Source organism: Anoplopoma fimbria, chromosome 1, assembly GCF_027596085.1.
Source record: "Anoplopoma fimbria isolate UVic2021 breed Golden Eagle Sablefish chromosome 1, Afim_UVic_2022, whole genome shotgun sequence".
Classification (NCBI taxonomy): domain Eukaryota; kingdom Metazoa; phylum Chordata; class Actinopteri; order Perciformes; family Anoplopomatidae; genus Anoplopoma; species Anoplopoma fimbria.
The window spans coordinates 5,514,276-5,532,159 of NC_072449.1; the positions used below are offsets into that span (position 1 = coordinate 5,514,276).

The 17,884-nt window shown below is 38.2% G+C and overlaps 2 protein-coding genes across 3 annotated transcripts; both read left to right on the forward strand.

Moving 5' to 3' along the window:
- Nucleotides 1-3,807: 3,807 nt before the first annotated feature.
- On the forward strand, nucleotides 3,808-5,630 carry cbln18 (cerebellin 18). Its single transcript, XM_054599451.1, has 6 exons — nucleotides 3,808-3,907; nucleotides 4,043-4,222; nucleotides 4,347-4,490; nucleotides 4,641-4,729; nucleotides 4,843-4,923; nucleotides 5,493-5,630. The coding sequence occupies exons 1-6, from the start codon at nucleotides 3,808-3,810 to the stop codon at nucleotides 5,628-5,630; spliced, it is 732 nt and encodes a 243-aa protein (XP_054455426.1).
- A 3,062-nt stretch (nucleotides 5,631-8,692) lies between these two features.
- tagln (transgelin) lies at nucleotides 8,693-16,955 on the forward strand. 2 transcript variants are annotated; one of them, XM_054617909.1, is made up of 5 exons: nucleotides 8,693-8,812; nucleotides 14,681-14,869; nucleotides 15,650-15,821; nucleotides 15,998-16,100; nucleotides 16,209-16,955. In XM_054617909.1, the coding sequence occupies exons 2-5, from the start codon at nucleotides 14,690-14,692 to the stop codon at nucleotides 16,345-16,347; spliced, it is 594 nt and encodes a 197-aa protein (XP_054473884.1). In that variant the 5' UTR covers nucleotides 8,693-8,812; nucleotides 14,681-14,689; the 3' UTR covers nucleotides 16,348-16,955. The 2 variants fall into 2 exon arrangements, with proteins under 2 accessions (XP_054473884.1, XP_054473805.1); XM_054617830.1 differs by lacking the exon at nucleotides 8,693-8,812 and adding an exon at nucleotides 13,886-13,952.
- Nucleotides 16,956-17,884: the final 929 nt, after the last annotated feature.

The window sequence follows — 17,884 nt, forward strand, 5'->3', positions numbered from 1 at the left end:
AAAAGTATGCATAATGTTGGGAGTCTCAAGGACCCAAGATGTAAAACATGATTAAATATAACAGATAATTATCAGTTATATACTTGTAATTAATGTTTTTACACAGCACTACTCCCCTAAATCCTACATAACTCTATTTGAATTACTTTTGCTCAGGTTTTAAAAGAAGAGCAGGTAGTTAGACCTGGATAACATCACTATGATAACATGTTTAGATTTCTTTGTGTGAATTACTTTTTATTTATAGCATATATAACAATATTTCTGTGTTTTGGTGTAATCATAATATTTTGTGGATATTTTTGTATTCTGTCAGCTGAGGTTTATCAAATGTGCAAGCCCAGTTTGTGGCAAAGGGAAGTGTTATAACTGCATTACTTTTCTTCATATTGAGTTTTGATAATACATTTAAAATTTTGCAATTGTTATCAATATAATCAATCAAACAACTTCACCTCCATATCAAACAATCTCAGAAACACGGCCACTTTTCCATTTTCAAAAATATGCAGTAATTTGAAGCTCTGGTTTTGAAGTAACATCTGAGGTCAAGGCACAGCACACGTCCCTTTTTATCCCACTTTGTTGAGTTAATCATCTCAAGGACTGGAGAGGTCTGTTTTGAAGAGATGTGTGCAAAGCAGACATAGAACACCGGATACACCCTGGTCTCCATCCAGCAGATAATAAACCATGTGAGGAACCAGGTCAGTTGACTTGGGACTCCACACACAGGTGGCTGTCAAAAAAACAAAAAAACAAAATGAACTGTCCCTGAAGTGTCAACACAGAAAACACCCAGTTATCTAATAGGACTAGAGGAAAAAAACAAGGAAGGCAACACAAGATTGTGCATCTTTAGTTTACAAACAACCAGATGATTGACAGCTGGAGCAGATTAACTATTAAGTTCTGTAAATATGTAGACTTTTACTGATTACTTTTACTATTTTTTACAAACTAATTTATTCATGCATTTGTTTTAAAATATAACAAATAAGCCAACAACTACATAACTACATACGAGGTAATGTGATGGAGGAATAGTTTATCTATTGCATATAGTTACGGTTGAAGCTTACTTTGGACGATAGTAACGTTTGATAATTTAAGAGAGTTAACAATCAGTTACTCTTACCTTAAATTCATTAGGGAAATTCGGAAAGCCAATTCAATAACCTGCAACATAATTTTTGAGAAATACAGGTTTTCTTTTAAGCGTGATCTCAATATCAAAATAACATGTCCTAATTTGTTTACCATCTTGCAGTGGGAGACGCAAGCATCAAACAGGAAGTGGGAGACGCAAGCATCAAACAGGAAGTGGAACCTTAAATGATAAGATGAGGAAAATGATATAAACTCAAAAGACTGTATATAAGAAGTGGACGTAGTCATCGTGACCCATTGGTCTGTGGACTGCTGTTTTTGAAATTTCGAGTAAAGCGATTTGGCCGTTGCCATCTTGGCTTTTTGCAACCAATGAACAGAAGTTAGAATATCGAATGTGAATGAGTGACATAGAGACGTCGTATACGGCTCTGGTAGCAGCAGCCACCGGTCAATCAAAGTAAACCACTAAAACATATTCCACTTTGTGGTTTATTTTACTCTAATTGGGACCATAATTTACTAAATGGAAGAAGATATGAAACTAGAGATTGAAACCATAAACTCATGTTTACAATGTTCACTGAGGGAATAAATCAAGTGAGAAGTAGAGTCATTTTCTCATAGACTTCTATACAATCTGACTTCTTTTTGCAGTCGCCTCCTGCTGGCTAGTAGAGATAATACAAGTTGAATACACTTTCGCATTCATATAATTGTCATAGCTAATATATTGCAGAAACCTTTAAGGGAATCATGATTATAATGCGCTACTGCAATAAAATAATTGAAAATACATGTTAAAATAATGTTTCTATTTTTTAGTTAGGTTGTTTTGGGGTGATTTGAAAAGTGCTAATAGGCTTTGGAAATTAATAAAATGATCAACCTTGCAAAAGAACCATTGTGTATGCTCTAGATTAGTGGTTCTCAACAACCTATTCATTTGGGCGGATCTCTAAACAACCACAACAATGCTGGATCTTTCGAGCAAAAAACATGTAAGTTTATCCTAAAACAATTACCAAGCCAAATACTAACAAATAGGTTTATCCTTGACTTCTTGACCCATCCCAAATTTATCAAAAAAAAAAAAGGTTCTGGGTCAGTTTACACAAAAAGGTCACCCCTCCTTGTTATATGATATATCCTTCTTTCCTCCTCAAACAGATAGATAACATCTTCAGTGGGCTTTTACAGAAATGTATCATGTGTTGAGTTTTTATCATTATTTGTGGCAAGAAAGCTTATGGAGGGCGGAAATTAAAAAATGGTCCCAATCATTCCTAAATCCCCGTGAATATGGGAACTCACAGTATCACTACTCTGTTCCTCCTATCTCAGCATGAGAACTGGGTGACGCCGTATATTGTTCTCGGCTCTAGGCCTTTATCGATGAACTGATAACACTTTCCCATCAGCTTCTTTTGTCTTCACGTCCGTGGTCCTTTATTTCTTGACCACAAAGCTCTCCATTTCTGGGCAGGTGTTGTCGTCTGTGACGACGGCAATCAGACACTGCTGTCCTAATAAGGGCTATTATGGTCCAAACAATAGGGTTCTGAAAGGTGCAACAAGATCAGCTCTTGTTCTTTCACACTAAATGAAAACCGTTTAGTGTACTCTATTACCAGAAACATATGTGGTTCCTCTCTGTGGTAGGAATTGGGGTGTTGGTGTTTGGCTGTGAAACCTCCTAAAAGTGGGAGGATCACCTGAAGAGCATCAATAAGAAGCTAAAACCATCTGCTGCTCAAAACTCTTACTCTCAGTTTGACGAACTCACAAGAACCTGACGTAGTCGTTCAGACCGAGGAGAAAGAGGAACAAAAAAAACGTAAGTTTATATTTCCAATTATTAAATAAATATTATTTGTTCTCTCTTGCTGTCAATCACCATTATTTAACCCATAATTAACAGAAATATGTTCGCTAATTATTGGGTATAGCGATGAGGTTTTGTGTCATAAAAACAGACTGGGTTTGAAGTGTAGTGAGATATTGTTAGAATTAATACCTCAAAGCAAATCAATGTATTCTTGTTAGCACCTAACTAAAGTATGTTGTGTTATTTATACTTCCTGTCACTTTTGGATTATTCTACCAGTATAACAATGATTATTCTATGTAATAATTGAAGCTTTCAGGAAGAGATTTCTGACCACTTGATGCTAGACGTTTGAATTTCTTCAATAGCCCTTGTTGGTTTATTCAGGGAGATTTAGTTCAGCTTCCAAGTAAGTATTGATTTGAAGATTTGTAGCTCAAACATTGTCTGTACATAAAGATTAAAAACAGGCTAATTTTGCTTGAAAAGTGAAAGTCTTCTTAACAAAAACATACATTGGAATTTAAATAAATACAACATTATTTCAACGTGAAGACGGTTCTTACTAATTGAATTCTGTGCAATGCTGAAGCCTGCACATCATTAAACCCATGCTTACAGTGTTGTTTAGGGGAAATGGCTGCTCTCAATTATTTGCATATTGGATACCAATACATGAAGTTTAAATTGGGCTAAAAGTGGATAAAGTTTGAGTAGAGTTCTGGTATATACTACTTCTGAAAGCCCTTGTTGGAATACTTACTGAACAGCAACTGTAAGGGATTACATGTTTTTTTAAGCCCAAATGTCAACATGTTTTTTGTGCATATTAACCCGTGACTGCATACTGAAACTTTTCTTTTCTTCAGATGGTTGTATTACCAGTTTTGTTCCTGTTGGGGTCGCAGTTCCTCTGCAGTCGTGGGAACTATGTGCCCACCAGCATTGAGCTGCTGACTCAGGCTGCTCGTAAGCCAACACACTTCAGTCCCTTTCATCCCGCACTAATCCACACAGTCATAATTATCCGTCAGCTGCGCAAAACCCAAATATGTCCCTCACTTTTTCTCCTTTTTCCTGTTTCTCACCATTCCTCCCATCCAGTGCAATTGAAGGAGCCTCTGCAATGCAACAAGTGGGACTGCAACTGTGCCTTCCAGCACCAGCGCGGCTGCTGCTGTGCAGCCAATCAGATGTTCCAATTAGAAGAGAGTATCTACGAGAGGATGAAACATTTGTGGGACGGCATCATCTCGCTGAAAAACAAAGTGCAAAAGCTCACAGGTGAACGCACATACACTGATGGTGGATTTTGGATGCGGCGATGCACGCACAGAGAGTTTAACAAATCTTTTTTGGAGACTTTTTTATGTACAGTGTGATATATTTATCAATGTCTTGCTCTCAGAATACACCCAGATTTCTTTCAAAGCCACCATGGGACCAATTCCTGGTAACACTTCACCTTGTTTCGGTCCTTTCAATACCAATGTGCCAATCCCCTACACCAACGTCAGCCTTAACGATGCCAATGGATACAACCCTTCATTGGGTAGGAAACACACACACACACACACACACACACACACACACACACACACACACACACACACACACACACACACACACACACACAAACAGATGACTTATAAAAGTTTTACTTTATTTTTAAGTTACACTAACTCCTCCCCTCCCTCTCCAGGTATCTTCACTGCCCCTTGTGCCGGTGTTTATGTCTTCTCCTTCACGGTCTACTCATACGTCGGGAAGGATATGCTCCTCTACCATAAAGTAAACCAACCAGATAGACTTCATACATAGTTTTCAGAACACATTCTGCTTGATTAGCCCGCATGGCAACAGCGAGTCTTAATTTTTTGTGTGTTTTTTTGTCGTATCTGTAGGTCCAGCTGATGAAGAATGGAGCGCCGTTGGTTGGTGTGTGGGAGAACAACAGAGAAGATTTTGAAGACAACGCCAATCAGGTAAGATAGTCGAAGAATCTTAGAGAGGAAATGATTTACATATACAGTATTTTACAGGTTTTTCTATACAACAATAGCAAGAAAAAAAAATCATATTTGTCCTTTAACCTTTTTTTTTTCAATCCCACACCATTTAGTTTTTCATCTCTCTGTATTCATGTTTCTAACATAGAAAGGTGGAATGAAAAAAAAAGAGCCAAGTAACATGATTTCAAAGACGGTGATAACATATTAAAAGTTTGCAATAAAATTGTATATTGAGGGGAAAGAAATACTTTTCCTTGTGATTCTGACAAGGTTTTTTAATAATAATAATAATAATAATAATATAATTATAAAGCACCTTTAACAAACAGAGACAAACTAAGATAAAATTTAAACACTGAAAAAACGGTACAATAGATGAAACAATAAAACCTATCAATACAGAAGAACAAAAATAAATAAGCAATAAAAACTCATTTAAAACGTTGTTCCTAAGCCGAGGGATCCCTGAAGGCACGGTCACATTTTGTTTTTACTCTATCGTCTCCATGAAACATGACAGTGTTCACTTCGTATTCTTTCAGGTGGTGGTGCTGACGCTGCAGAGAGGCGATCAGGTCTACACGGAGCTCGTAATCGGGAGGAGGCTCTGTGAATACCTGCAGTACAATATCTTTACCGGCTACATGCTGTACCCCAACAACGATGAGTACGGCTACTAAACTTTCAGACTCCAGGACCTTAAAAAAAACGCTTTATTTGTGCATAGGATGAAAAACAGAAAGTTTGGATTTATTTGCATCATTAGAACATATAGGACGCATGTGAATGGACGACCACAACTGTCTGTGTACAGAGGAAAAAGTGTGACATTAGTTTGATTTGGAGATAATAAAAGTTTAACTCACTGGTGATGTGCCTTTATTTTATTTATTTGGTATGTATTAAGCTTGCCACACACACACACACACACACACACACACACACACACACACACACACACACACATTGACATACATATAAACCATGAATGGAAAAAGGTAGCAGTCACAGGCATTGTTTTAATCTGGGAATTACACCAGCAGGTCATAATGCTGTTAGCATTTGGCCTATGAGTACAACACTGTAAACAAGTGCCTTTAATGGAAGCTTATTACGAATGAATATAAACCACCGACTGGCTGTGGATTCCTTCAGTTGAATAAATACATGACGTAAGAGCAGCTTCATACTGCACACATAGCTTTTAGACATACCAGTCATTCCTGTAGGTAACTCATGAGGAAGCAGGAAGCAGTCGATTGTTGGCCCATGTTGTTACTTTAAAAGAATAGTTTGACATTTTGGTAAATATGAGGGTGATATTAGCTGTTAACCGAAGAAAGAGAAAGAGTGTATTTCCCAAAAATGTATTTTCCCAAAATGTCAAACTATTTCTGTTTTCTTTTTCTATTTGCTTTAAAACTAATTTCACCTGTCGGAGAGATAAAAGTCTCACTCACCTCTGTGTCTGCAGAGGATCGTAGGACTTAAGGAAGTATCCATGACATCAATAATGGTAATGGTTTCATGATAACAATAAACCGTCAATTTGCTGTATGTGCTATATTGTGGGCCTTTTGGGACTTTTCAGCAAAAAAAAAGTGAAATGAAAAAAAGAAAGTAAACATCTTTGTCCAAGAGAGCAGAAAGGCTGTTGAATGACTAAGAAAAGGTATTTAAACTTGAAAGTATTTGAGTTCTATGGTTCAATTTTGCAGGTGTTTGGTCATAAAAACATCAGTCAGTATCAGCACTACTTTCCAGCAAGTCCTGGGACATAAACTAAAGTATCAGACACATTTAGTAGAGATGCTTGCAAAGGAACAAAAGTTAAGGGATCACCAAAGAGATTACAATTCATCTTGAAGAGGTGAATCTATACAAAAGTTGATGAGATATTTTTGGGAACAAAGTGATAGACAAGAAAATAAAAAAAATAAAATATATATATATATATATTTGAGCATAAATTTGCAAGATGAAGTCTGGCATTACATTTGCTTTAAAACATATTTTGCTGTTGTAAATTAGTTAAAGTTATCTATAAATTAGTTTGTAGAAATACATATAATGTGTATTGTACTCAAATGTATCTCTTTGTTTGATTTGTTTACATTCAGGTGTTTTCCTCAGAGTCTATGAAAGGAAAATTGATGACTTTAAAACACAGCCAAATAACTATGTCTAGCCTTGTGCACATTGGAATGTGCACAAGGCTTTCACTGCTTAACTGTAATTGTTATGCATAAACAAACATCTGGTTCATTTCTAGTTACAGCTGATCGCAGCAGTACTTAATGAGACGACCACGGCCAAATGGCACTGAATATTACAGAACCAAAAACTTAATGACGGATGACTCTAAACAGATTCTTTAAAAAAAGTTATTTTCTTGTGTTTTGTGATGTTGGCCATGTTGCTTTCTTAATATCACAAAAGAATGACGATGTGATTATGAGGCAGATGTTTACTTCATGCACATGTGCATTGTGATGCAGGCTTGTTTATGTTTATTAAACAATAAATGTGTACAAGCCAGAGATATGATTTGTTGCTGCTTTTTCTACGTGTGTGTGTGTTTAAGTAAGAGCAGTGAGACGTGCGTTTGTCATCTTGAGTGTGATCCATCTAACTTCTGACTTTCCACTGTGGGAGTGAAGCCAACTGCAGCTATGAGCAGACGTCCAACACCTCTCACATGCTGCCAAAGAGTGGCTGTAATGGAACGAAAAAAAAGTGATGGAAATGTCATTGCGGCTTGCACACACACACACACACACACACACACACACACACACACACACACACACACACACACACACACACACACACACACACACACACACACACACACACACACACACACACACACTGGCTGCAGCTACTGAAGAACCAGGACTTACATGGAGTTATCTGGCTGAATAAAGGTGACTCTGTTACTCCACCTCACTCTCCTCCTCTTCCTTCCCTTCCCAATGTGCAACATTTGGGAAAACCAAAAATCATTTTTGACATAGAGATAGATAGATATTTTTTTATTTTCGTGTCATGCACAAAAACGTGCCCAACCCTCATGGGTTTACAAGACACCAACAGTACAGCTGCAGTGGATCCACATCTCATCAGGTCACATTTGATTACAAAATGACATGTTGCTTCACCGCTCCATCTTAAACAAAACCTTCTGCCTTCTCTCCCAGGCCTGGCAAATAAAAACTGCTACAAAGAAGGTTCCTTTCCTGAAACACAACTCAAGTTTTTTATAATCATCCAGCCAAAAGAAATGAACATAAATGGAAGTCATTTTACTGAAGAGGACATCCCTTATGTTATGTTTTTTCCTGCATCTTAACACTTTTTTCCCTATTTCTCTAGTTTCTTTAACTCCCATATCTTCTCCTCCCTCTCCTCCTTTTTTCCCAATCATCCCTTCGTCATCCTCGCTCTGAACGAGGAAGGAGGGATGTGGTGAAAGTATTTGGAGAATTCCTGCCGACCAAACCAACGCCGCCTGGCTGCTGTCTCTCTGCTCCACATGGAACGGCTCTACCCAAATAAGGCTGGACTTTTTTAACTAGACGTAAGCGGACGGACACAGAGAGGGAGCTGCTGAAAGGCCATGCCCTTTTAAGGATGAAGTTTCCTTTTTTTCTCCCCTTCCTCTTTCTCCCTCCCATTTCTCCTTCTCCCTCCCTCTCTCTCTCTTTCTCTTGGTAGACTAGTGAAGTCATCTTTTCCTCATTTGCTCCTTTTAAGCCGGCATTTTTGAGAGGGAGGTCCCTGCGACGCATATACAAACACTCAGTCAGGCATCAACACTCAACCCCGCACGCTGCAGAGAACTGACCTTTTCCTTCACACAGTGAGTATACTTTTCTTTTATTCCCTTAATGTAGGATGAAGCTCCTGAACTGGATTTGGCTTTATAGACCTCTGAGTCAACAGTTTTGAGGCCTTCCTAGCTTCTTATAAAAAAGAAATTATGTTTTCTTGATATTCTGTGTTTAAACATATCAGAAGTTGTTGTCATTTAAAATAAGGGCAATGTAATCATCCAAAAGTCCAAGGAGAGGTCCGTGTGCAAATACACTTTGGGATGCAATAACTAAGATTTGAATAATAGCTATAACATATATGTTTATATCGTATCGAAGTTTGAAGTTTACTAAAGTTTCTTAAACTATATGAGTATCATATATTTTGTTTTTCCACTCGTTGTTGCATTAAATTCTGTGTGGGTGGTGATGTCTGTGAGAATTTGTTTCATGTGATCGAACAAGCATCATTCACTTGTTTTTATAATAATCATCTGTCTGGTTGAACACATCGCTGACTCTAATTTCAACTTAACATAATTGTGTTTTGTCTCATTGCATCACACTCAGTGTTCAAGTGGGGATAGGATGAAGCAGAAAGGTGTGCCAGACAGTGAGGCATATCTCGTGTCCATACTTTTTATTTGCACAAGCAAATGATGCACTGCCATACAAGGGCTTTGGACAAGGCATGAAAATGTAACATCACTTCCTAACGGGCACCGACATGCAGATAAACAAGACTAGTACAGAGCCGACCCTGAAATGTGTCACACATGGGTATACTTAACAAATAAAGCAATCTATCAAACACAAAGGAGAGTCAAAATAAGTCAAATTAATGGATGGAGAGGATCTGTTAAGTCAGACTGTGTTGGGAGTGAAGGCGTGAAAATGTGCTGCATTGATGCTGTGATGTAAAAACAAAGTTAAGAAGCCAAAAGCTATGACACCGTGGTATAAGGTGAGAGGGAGGACCACTGCTGCCCAGGTGTGTCTAATGCTTCTGATTAAACTCTATCAGTTCTGCAGCCCCGGAGATAGAAAAAAGAAAACAGACTTGCAGGGATAAACTCTCCAAACTCCCATTCTCTGTTTAACACAGGTGTTTTTACAATTGAAAACTTGTTAGATATCCTCAAACTTGGCAGCACACCCAGTGATTCCAGTAAAACTAAGCGTGGAGTCTAATATAAACTGAAGTGTACAAGTAGGCAGTTTATCCTCTAAGCAGCAGCAACAAGAGTGGATAACACTATCTCCACCGCCAATCATGTTGCAGCACATAAACACAGCAGGACACAGTTGGTTTTTAAAGGCCAGGAACCAACAACATCCGTGTTACAGTGCACTGGTGGGAGCTCTGGCACTGAGCTAGAACGAACAGCACTACTTCAGAGTCGGTAGAAATACATCATACTCAGACGAACAGCAGCTATAAAGTTTGTCAGAAGAATAATCAGAACCTGGAAAAGGCTCTTGGCAGCAGTTTCAGGAAAACTCTTTCAGTGCTCATAAAAAAGTCTGGCACGTCTGAGCCGAGCAGCAGATTCTGTGGCATGAACCGTGAAACAAAAGAAGATGGAGTTACTGCACCGAACATCAGCTATGAGAAAGAGAAAGAAAGCGTCCTTAAACCTGAGGATGCTTGTAGCTGCTTTATAACCCCCGACCTCTATAGGAGACAATTATTACAGTGACTGTTAACAAGTCTCAGGCCGGTTTATACTCGCCAAATCATTATGTGGTGGTTAGCTAGTTAACTGCAGAGGCCGCATGACGCCATGTCCTCTCAAGCTGTTGCCACTCAGGCCTCGCACTGGTTTCCTGCTCCGCCGTGAGCCAGATTTACCATGGTAATAGAGAAACAGAGCAAAACACCACAGAGACAGCTGGATGGTTTGGAGGGACGGAGGTGATGAAGTCATGTTTGTGGGATACGCCACTTTAGGTACCTTTGAAACGAGTCATGAAAGGCCTTCTTTTCCTCTTTGTATTGCAGTCTTTTCTGCAGGTCATTACTTTTATTTAATTGCTTAATCACTTTAATTATTGAATCTTAGAACCATTTCTTGGAAACATTCGATGGCTCACATCTAACTTTTTTAATTACCTCTAATGTTATAATTACTGTTGTGACAAAAGCTTCATTTCTTCCAGGAGTTTTATTGAGTAAATGGGGTCTTTGAGTAAAATCCAGGGTTCTTGAATGAACCCTTTTAGGCCCTGGGTTCTTCTAGGCACTCTTTGATGTGCTTGAGGACTCACTTAAATAAAAAAAAAGGTTCCTCCAGAAGCTGTGAGCTTAAGAAAAGTGCCTTCTGGAAAGCCTTTAGGTTGTTGAGGGTTCTTCCAAGAACATCACCCAAAGGGAAGTTTCCTTGGAACACCTTCAATTTCATTTTAAGTTATTTTAGTATCCACCTTCATATTTTAATAATCTCATCATATATTATGGGGTTTCTTGAAGCACCTCAAATATGTATTTTAAGTTCCTTAGGTACCCTATTGGATAATTGAGGCTCTTTTTGAGTTGAAAAAATGTTTTCATTATAGGTGTAAAATGTTTTCATTCTACCACTTTTATTTACTTTATTTGTTAAAGAAACAACCTTTTCAGCTTTTATTTATTTTTTATTGTACGTCACTAAAGATTATCATTATTATAATAAGTAGTAGTACGAGATTAGTCATTTTTAAAGTTGCTGGGACAGATTTTCTACATGGATAAATTGATTGTATTGTAGTAGTAGTTGTTGTTGATGCAGTAGTATAATATGTCAGTAGCATTAAAAGTAGCAGAGGTAACTTTTGTGCCACCAATACCAGCAGTACTTATAGCACTTGCAGAAGTAGTTATTGCAGAAACAGTTGGAGGAAAGGTATGAAAAGTTGCAGAATTCAAAGTAGCATCCCTTGCTTTAAACACCATGCTACTGAAAAAGGCAATTTTATAGAGAGAGTTTATAACAACTGGGTCTGACGACAGATAAGAATTCAGTTTACAGACATTATGTGAGCACTGCCCTAAATATTAAGAGAGAAGCAGCCAGACAGCACAGAAGCTTGTTTGGCAGATAATCCTGAGTAACTGGATCTGGGCCGGGTCCCAAGGATAACAACAGGTCCCCAGATACACATAAATACCAGAAATAGAGACCAGGCTGACCTCTTAAAATATTATGTGATGGTTGTCATGCAAAGCACATAATACAGACTAATACAGGACATGAGGGAGAAATAGTGCTTCTCTTCTCTTCACAAGACATCAGAAGGCATTGAGTTCATGCGGTGAACATAACGTCTATTTCTTTCCCTACAAAGAGTGTAATGTGCATCGTGGCCCACAGAGTAGTTTATGAGGCTAAGAGCTAGAGGCCAATGGAAAAAGAGTCAAGTTACCAGAAAAACATCAGTCTGTGATAATGATTATATAATGACGTATGTCGGTGGGAATAACAAGCGGGTATGAGTGATGTGTGTGTGTGTGTGTGGGTTCCAGTAAGAAGATGAAATATAGTATCTGAACTTGAGGTTGTGTGTAAGTGAGCGTGTTGACCAGCATGTGTGTTTGGTTTCTTGTGGCCTGGAAAAGCACCACGGTGAATGCAAAGAATATTACACAGGGTTGGTGGTTAAACTCTGCGGACACTCTGGGCAGGGATCCATTAATGCTGTTGGCATGCAGACTCTAATTCGCAGACATGCAGTAGATCTACTTGCAGTGCTGGAACAAGAATACAAGTGCTTTGTTTAGCTCTACCGCAAGGTCCGAAATACTCCACTACTATTAAGTGCTGCATCAAAAATGGTACTTTATTTACTGGGAGTAAAAGTAAATCTCTCATCAGATCATTTCCAGCTGCAGCAGTCAGCAGATAAACTTACGGTACTTTCGACATTATCCGCAAGTGAACACATTGGAGCATTAAACAGCCGAATAGACAGATATTGGACTTATATTGCACTCATAAGTGTATATAGAGGAAGAAGTGGACAAAGTTACCTTGACGACATCACCCATTGGTTTGCAGACTGCCGTTATAAAGTGTTTAAGTTTATTATTTTGTCCTTCGCCATATTGGAAACCAGAAGTGATACGAGAAAGAGGAGCTATGTACAACCGAACGCTGAATATGAGATTTGTAGTCGACCAAAAAAGTTACAACTAACTTTCATGAACTGAAAACACATTATGATAGGGTTAAAGCTGTAAGACGAAACACGTTCACAACTCCCAGACCGGGCAATGCCATGGTAGTGACCTGTCAATCAAAAGGTAGCCACACCCCTAAAGCATACCCTGCTTTATGGTCTATTTTACACTAAATGTACCATAATTTACTAAATAAACTTAATGCTGTATTGAAGAAGACTTGAAACCAGAGATTGAGACCATAAACTCATGTTTACAATGTCTACTGAGGGAATAAATCAAGTGAGAAGTAGTCATTTTCTCATAGACTTCTATACAATCTGACTTCTTTTTGCAACCAGAGGAGTCGCCCCCTGCTGGCTATTAGAAAGAATGCAAGTTTAAGGCAGTTCCGCATTGGTTTAAGCTGTTCAGAGCCTGATGTTGCCGTTGGAAGTTGGAATTATAGGCAACGTCATGCTGAGTTTGCTACATCAATTAAAAAAGTTAACATATGCCAGCATTGTGATTACACCTTTGTATCTACAGTTTTATGGATTCACATGTCCTCAGATCAGTTGAAGAAGTAGGTATGAAAAGGAGAAAGGAGGGAAGGATGAAAGGGAGCAATGGAGGAAAGAAATAAAGAAAAGGAAAATGTATGAAAAATGAATTAAAGAAAGGGTAAAGAACTTGCGCGTTCCCTTCAGTTTATTATATTATCATTTTTATGAGACAGATTTACTTGAAACATAAAAAGACTAACATCGCTCCAGTCTTGGCCCATCTTGACATTCTGTCACTTGCAATAAATTAATACTGCCAACTGGAAAAAAGCTGTCACCAATGGAAAAACACAACACACAATAAAGTGTTGGACTTTATATTTATACTGGAATTTATTGTTACCCTTGGTTTCAAAATGTTCCGTCCTATGCCAGAGATGAAGCCTCCCTGAGTCAACTCCTTGGTTTTTAACCTTTAACATTTGAACTTTGAACCTCCCCAGGAACAGGAAGTTGAAGTGACCTGACATCAAGATGGCAACAAAGGTTGGATGGTGCAGACAGCACGTTGATATGGGTTTTTTTGCACTTGGCTGTTGGCCCAAAGGCAAAAAAAAGACAATGATATATGTGTTGGCACCAGGAAAAAGAAAGAGAGAGAAAGTGTTTGTGTGTGTTTGTGTAAAAGGAGAAAATATGCAAATGCTGATATAGAGCTCCCATTGTACACCACTTTGCCTAGGACACAGGTCCTGACGGGGTTTAATGGTGTGTATTAGGAGACACAATGCTGTAAACGTCACTGTTCTGGGAAAAGGTGTTCAGATGAAGTGCTGAGCAAACGCTTATATACACGCTTTTGACTTGCATGTCCTCCATTGAATTAAATACTATATACAGTACAGTAAATGGAGGGAGTATTTGAGTGTGTTTGTTTGTAATTATGTCTTCAATCTAGATTATTTGCACAGCAATGCATGTTTGTGCATATATCCAAATGTGACTGCAATATGAATGTTAGCTGTTTGTATCGCCTTAAAAACAACAGTTTTGGACAAAAGGTACAAGAAAAACAGTAAGTTTATAAAAATCTATATGTTGTCATAAGTATACTCTCTGCTTTGAATTCTCAAGATGGCAGATATGGATGATTCCAGTGAAGATCCTGGAAGATCCCAGATCATCACTTTTAATTAGCTAATTAGGTCATTTTTCCGTGACTCTCCCATTAATTTCATTGCATCGCCCTTTATTTTACTTTCCCACTCTCTCAGGGAGTCGGCATGGCTAACAAAGGTCCCGCCTTCGGCATGAGCCGGCACGTTCAGGATAAGATCGACAGCAAGTACGACACTGAGCTGGAGCAGATCCTGGTGGAGTGGATCAGCCGTCAGTGTGGCGCCAGTGTGGGAAAGCCAGATCCCGGCAAAATGGGCTTCCAGGCCTGGCTGAAAGACGGATGTGTGAGTGCATCACGATAACTTTTTGTTTTCTAGATGTTATGTCCAAAAAATTGGTGTCAAACTAAATCTTCAATTTCATAAATCTGTCCCTACATTCATACTAATAAACAATATACCGAATAACAATCACCTACATGACGATTTTTTATGATGTTTTCACTTTGAAACAGCTGCAAGACATCTATTTTTCTTTCATTTAAGTCACATAACACCAATTCTCCTTTTTTGCAATGAGATCTGATGGAGAAAGCTTGATCAAATCTGACCAGAAATTTGCATACTACAACTCTTTAAAGCAAAAATTAAGGACAATCACGGTTTGTCATATGGCCACCTAGTTTTTTAAGCATTTCCCTCACTTAAAACTATGCAGTTTAAATGTCTCTTTTTTTAGTACCACTACTGTTTAAAGTCAAAATTTAGACAAAATCTACATGGAAAAGAAAACTAAAGCAAACTAAAACTGAATTCAAAAGGAACAATTGAGCCAAATACAATTTTTATTGGCTGTATGTAACTTTTTTAAGATATTATAAATCGTATGTATTTTACATTACTCAAAGGCAATACAAATCAAGGAAAATAAAGTATTACATTTAATTAAAATGCAATAAAAACCAGAAGCATTAAGCAAGACAACCTCAAATTAAGCCTGTTTATTTACCTAATTGATATTTTAAAATCAACATTTTTGTTAATGATCTTTATCTTATGTCCCTCTTTCCTCTCTTCCCCTTCTTCTTCCTCCCTCCTGTCACTCCGTCTGGTCTCTCCCACTAGGTCCTGAGCGAACTGATCAACAGCCTGTTCACCGGAGACAAACCAGTGAAGAAGATCCAGAGCTCAACTGCAGCCTTCAAACAGATGGAGCAGATCTCCCAGTTCCTCAACGCTTCAGAGAAGTACGGCGTCACCAAGACCGACATGTTCCAGACCGTGGACCTCTGGGAAGGTGAGATGGGTTTCATGGTCCTCATTCCGTGTTTTCTGCAGACATTTAATGCTAGAAGAAAGAACTCGGCACTTTGTTTGTGCGGTAGAATATAATGTGCTTGGATATGACGATGCACGTGTAATGTAAGTGATGCTGGAGTTGATAATCATTGCTGTGTTTGTGGGGGGGGATAGGTAAGGACCTGGCAGCGGTGCAGAGGACCCTGTCAGCTCTGGGCAGCTTGGCCTTCACTAAGGATGAAGGCACATACAACGGAGACCCCAACTGGTTCTTCAAGTGAGTCCAAAACATGAAACGTCAACCACTATATCTAATCCAAATTAGAAAAGAAAAAGAAAACACTGCAGTTTTAGGTGACGTTTTAAAAAATATGATGTGTTGCAGGAAATCCCAGGAGAACAAGCGAGACTTCAGCGACGACCAGATGAAGGCGGGCAAAAACGTGATCGGTCTACAGATGGGGTCAAATAAGGGAGCCTCTCAGGAGGGCATGAGCTACGGAAGATCCCGACAGATCCTGTAAAAAAAAATCACTGAGCCACAAAAAAACCTTTAGTGCCTTAAACCCTTTACCAGAGCCTGTAAGCATCTAACACCACCTTAAAAAACATCTTCTGCTTTTGGATTTAGCTACTTTTCGAACAATAAACCCCCCTACTTCCTTGTTTTTGACACTTGCCCCTTATGTTTGCACACTGGTGATCATCACAGAGCTCACCATGCTTTGTCCTTCCCACTGCAGAAGAGGACCAGTACAACGTTTTTAGTCTTAAGCGGAAATAAAGTAACCATAAAAATGACCAAAACGTTAAAAAAACTAAATGACAATGTGCCATAACTGACCACTGTCTCATCTCTGATACACAATAAATAAATGTCTAAATTTTGACATTTGCTTCCTAGATTTTAGTAATGTTTGTTCTGGATTCCGACACAAATATCAATCTGTGTCTACGTAACTTACAGAAGGGATATTCTTTTTAACAAAATTAGTGCTGACTACACCCCCACATTAACAATTTTGTTCCTTGTTAATTTTTTCCTATCTAACACTTCCCACAATTCTACGCCTGCTGTATCAGTGCCAATATTTTTGTACATTGTCTTATTAAATAATGACTTTGAAATACATTTTCTGAATTTTGACTTTGTGATTTTTGGTAATACAGTTTGACAGTTTGACTGAAAATTGAGACACACTCAGCATTCACCAAGTTTTTCTTTTAGTACCATTAATTAAAAAAAAAATTAAAGTGTGTCTTAAAACAATATGAAAATTGTGGCAGAAATCCGCAGTGTCCCACAGATGTGTGAGTGCAACACGCCTGTTTGATTACTTTTTCCCCCTATCAATGTTATCTTAAAAATGTCAAAAAAAGCTTGTGTCAAAATACATAAATTCAGACTAATAAGCAATAAACCAAATAAGAATCACCTACATGATGATTTTTTGTTTGATGTTTTCACTCTGAAACAGCTGCAAGACACCAGTTGGGTTTTTACATTTAAGTCACATAACACCTTGAAGTTTAACATTCCCCTTTTTTGAAATGAGATCTGGTGAAGAAAGCAGGATCAAACATGAATGTTGGAGAATGCGTTTCATTGCAGTTTAGCATTACACCCGTGTGGTGGCTACATATGAAGTCTACATGTCTCTAAGTGTTCCAAAAAGTTCATAGCTAGCCTTAATACAGTTTTGTTGTGTTAAATTAATTTGTGTTATTTTGGTTGGATTTTTTGTGTAACGTAAGGGATGGCATCTTTGATACTTTACTGCCAATAGTTTCGTTATTACCAAATACCTGCAAATTTGATGTCTTTCCCATCAACTTCAGCTTCATTTAGCGGATGTTATCATCCCAACCGGCTAAGCTAAGATGGTGAGCATGGTAAACATTTACTGTTTACCTGTTAAACATCATCATGCATACATTAGTGTGTTAGTATAGTTATTAGCTACTTCATTAGTTAGCATGCTGGTGATAGCATTTAGCTTATGAACTGGCTATATATTTTCATACCACAATAGGTCATAATAACATAATAATATCAGAGTA

What these genes read in the sequence shown, in the direction of transcription:
- cbln18 (XM_054599451.1), top strand. Translation starts at nt 3,808, where the DNA reads ATGGTTGTATTACCAGTTTTGTTCCTGTTGGGGTCGCAGTTCCTCTGC. An exon ending in CAAAGTGCAAAAGCTCACAG is followed by an intron (nt 4,223 to 4,346) that starts GTGAACGCACAT and finishes TCTTGCTCTCAG; the next exon opens with AATACACCCAGATTTCTTTC. An exon ending in TGGATACAACCCTTCATTGG is followed by an intron (nt 4,491 to 4,640) that starts GTAGGAAACACA and finishes CTCCCTCTCCAG; the next exon opens with GTATCTTCACTGCCCCTTGT.
- tagln (XM_054617830.1), top strand. An exon ending in CCTGGCTGAAAGACGGATGT is followed by an intron (nt 14,870 to 15,649) that starts GTGAGTGCATCA and finishes CTCTCCCACTAG; the next exon opens with GTCCTGAGCGAACTGATCAA. An exon ending in GACCCCAACTGGTTCTTCAA is followed by an intron (nt 16,101 to 16,208) that starts GTGAGTCCAAAA and finishes GATGTGTTGCAG; the next exon opens with GAAATCCCAGGAGAACAAGC.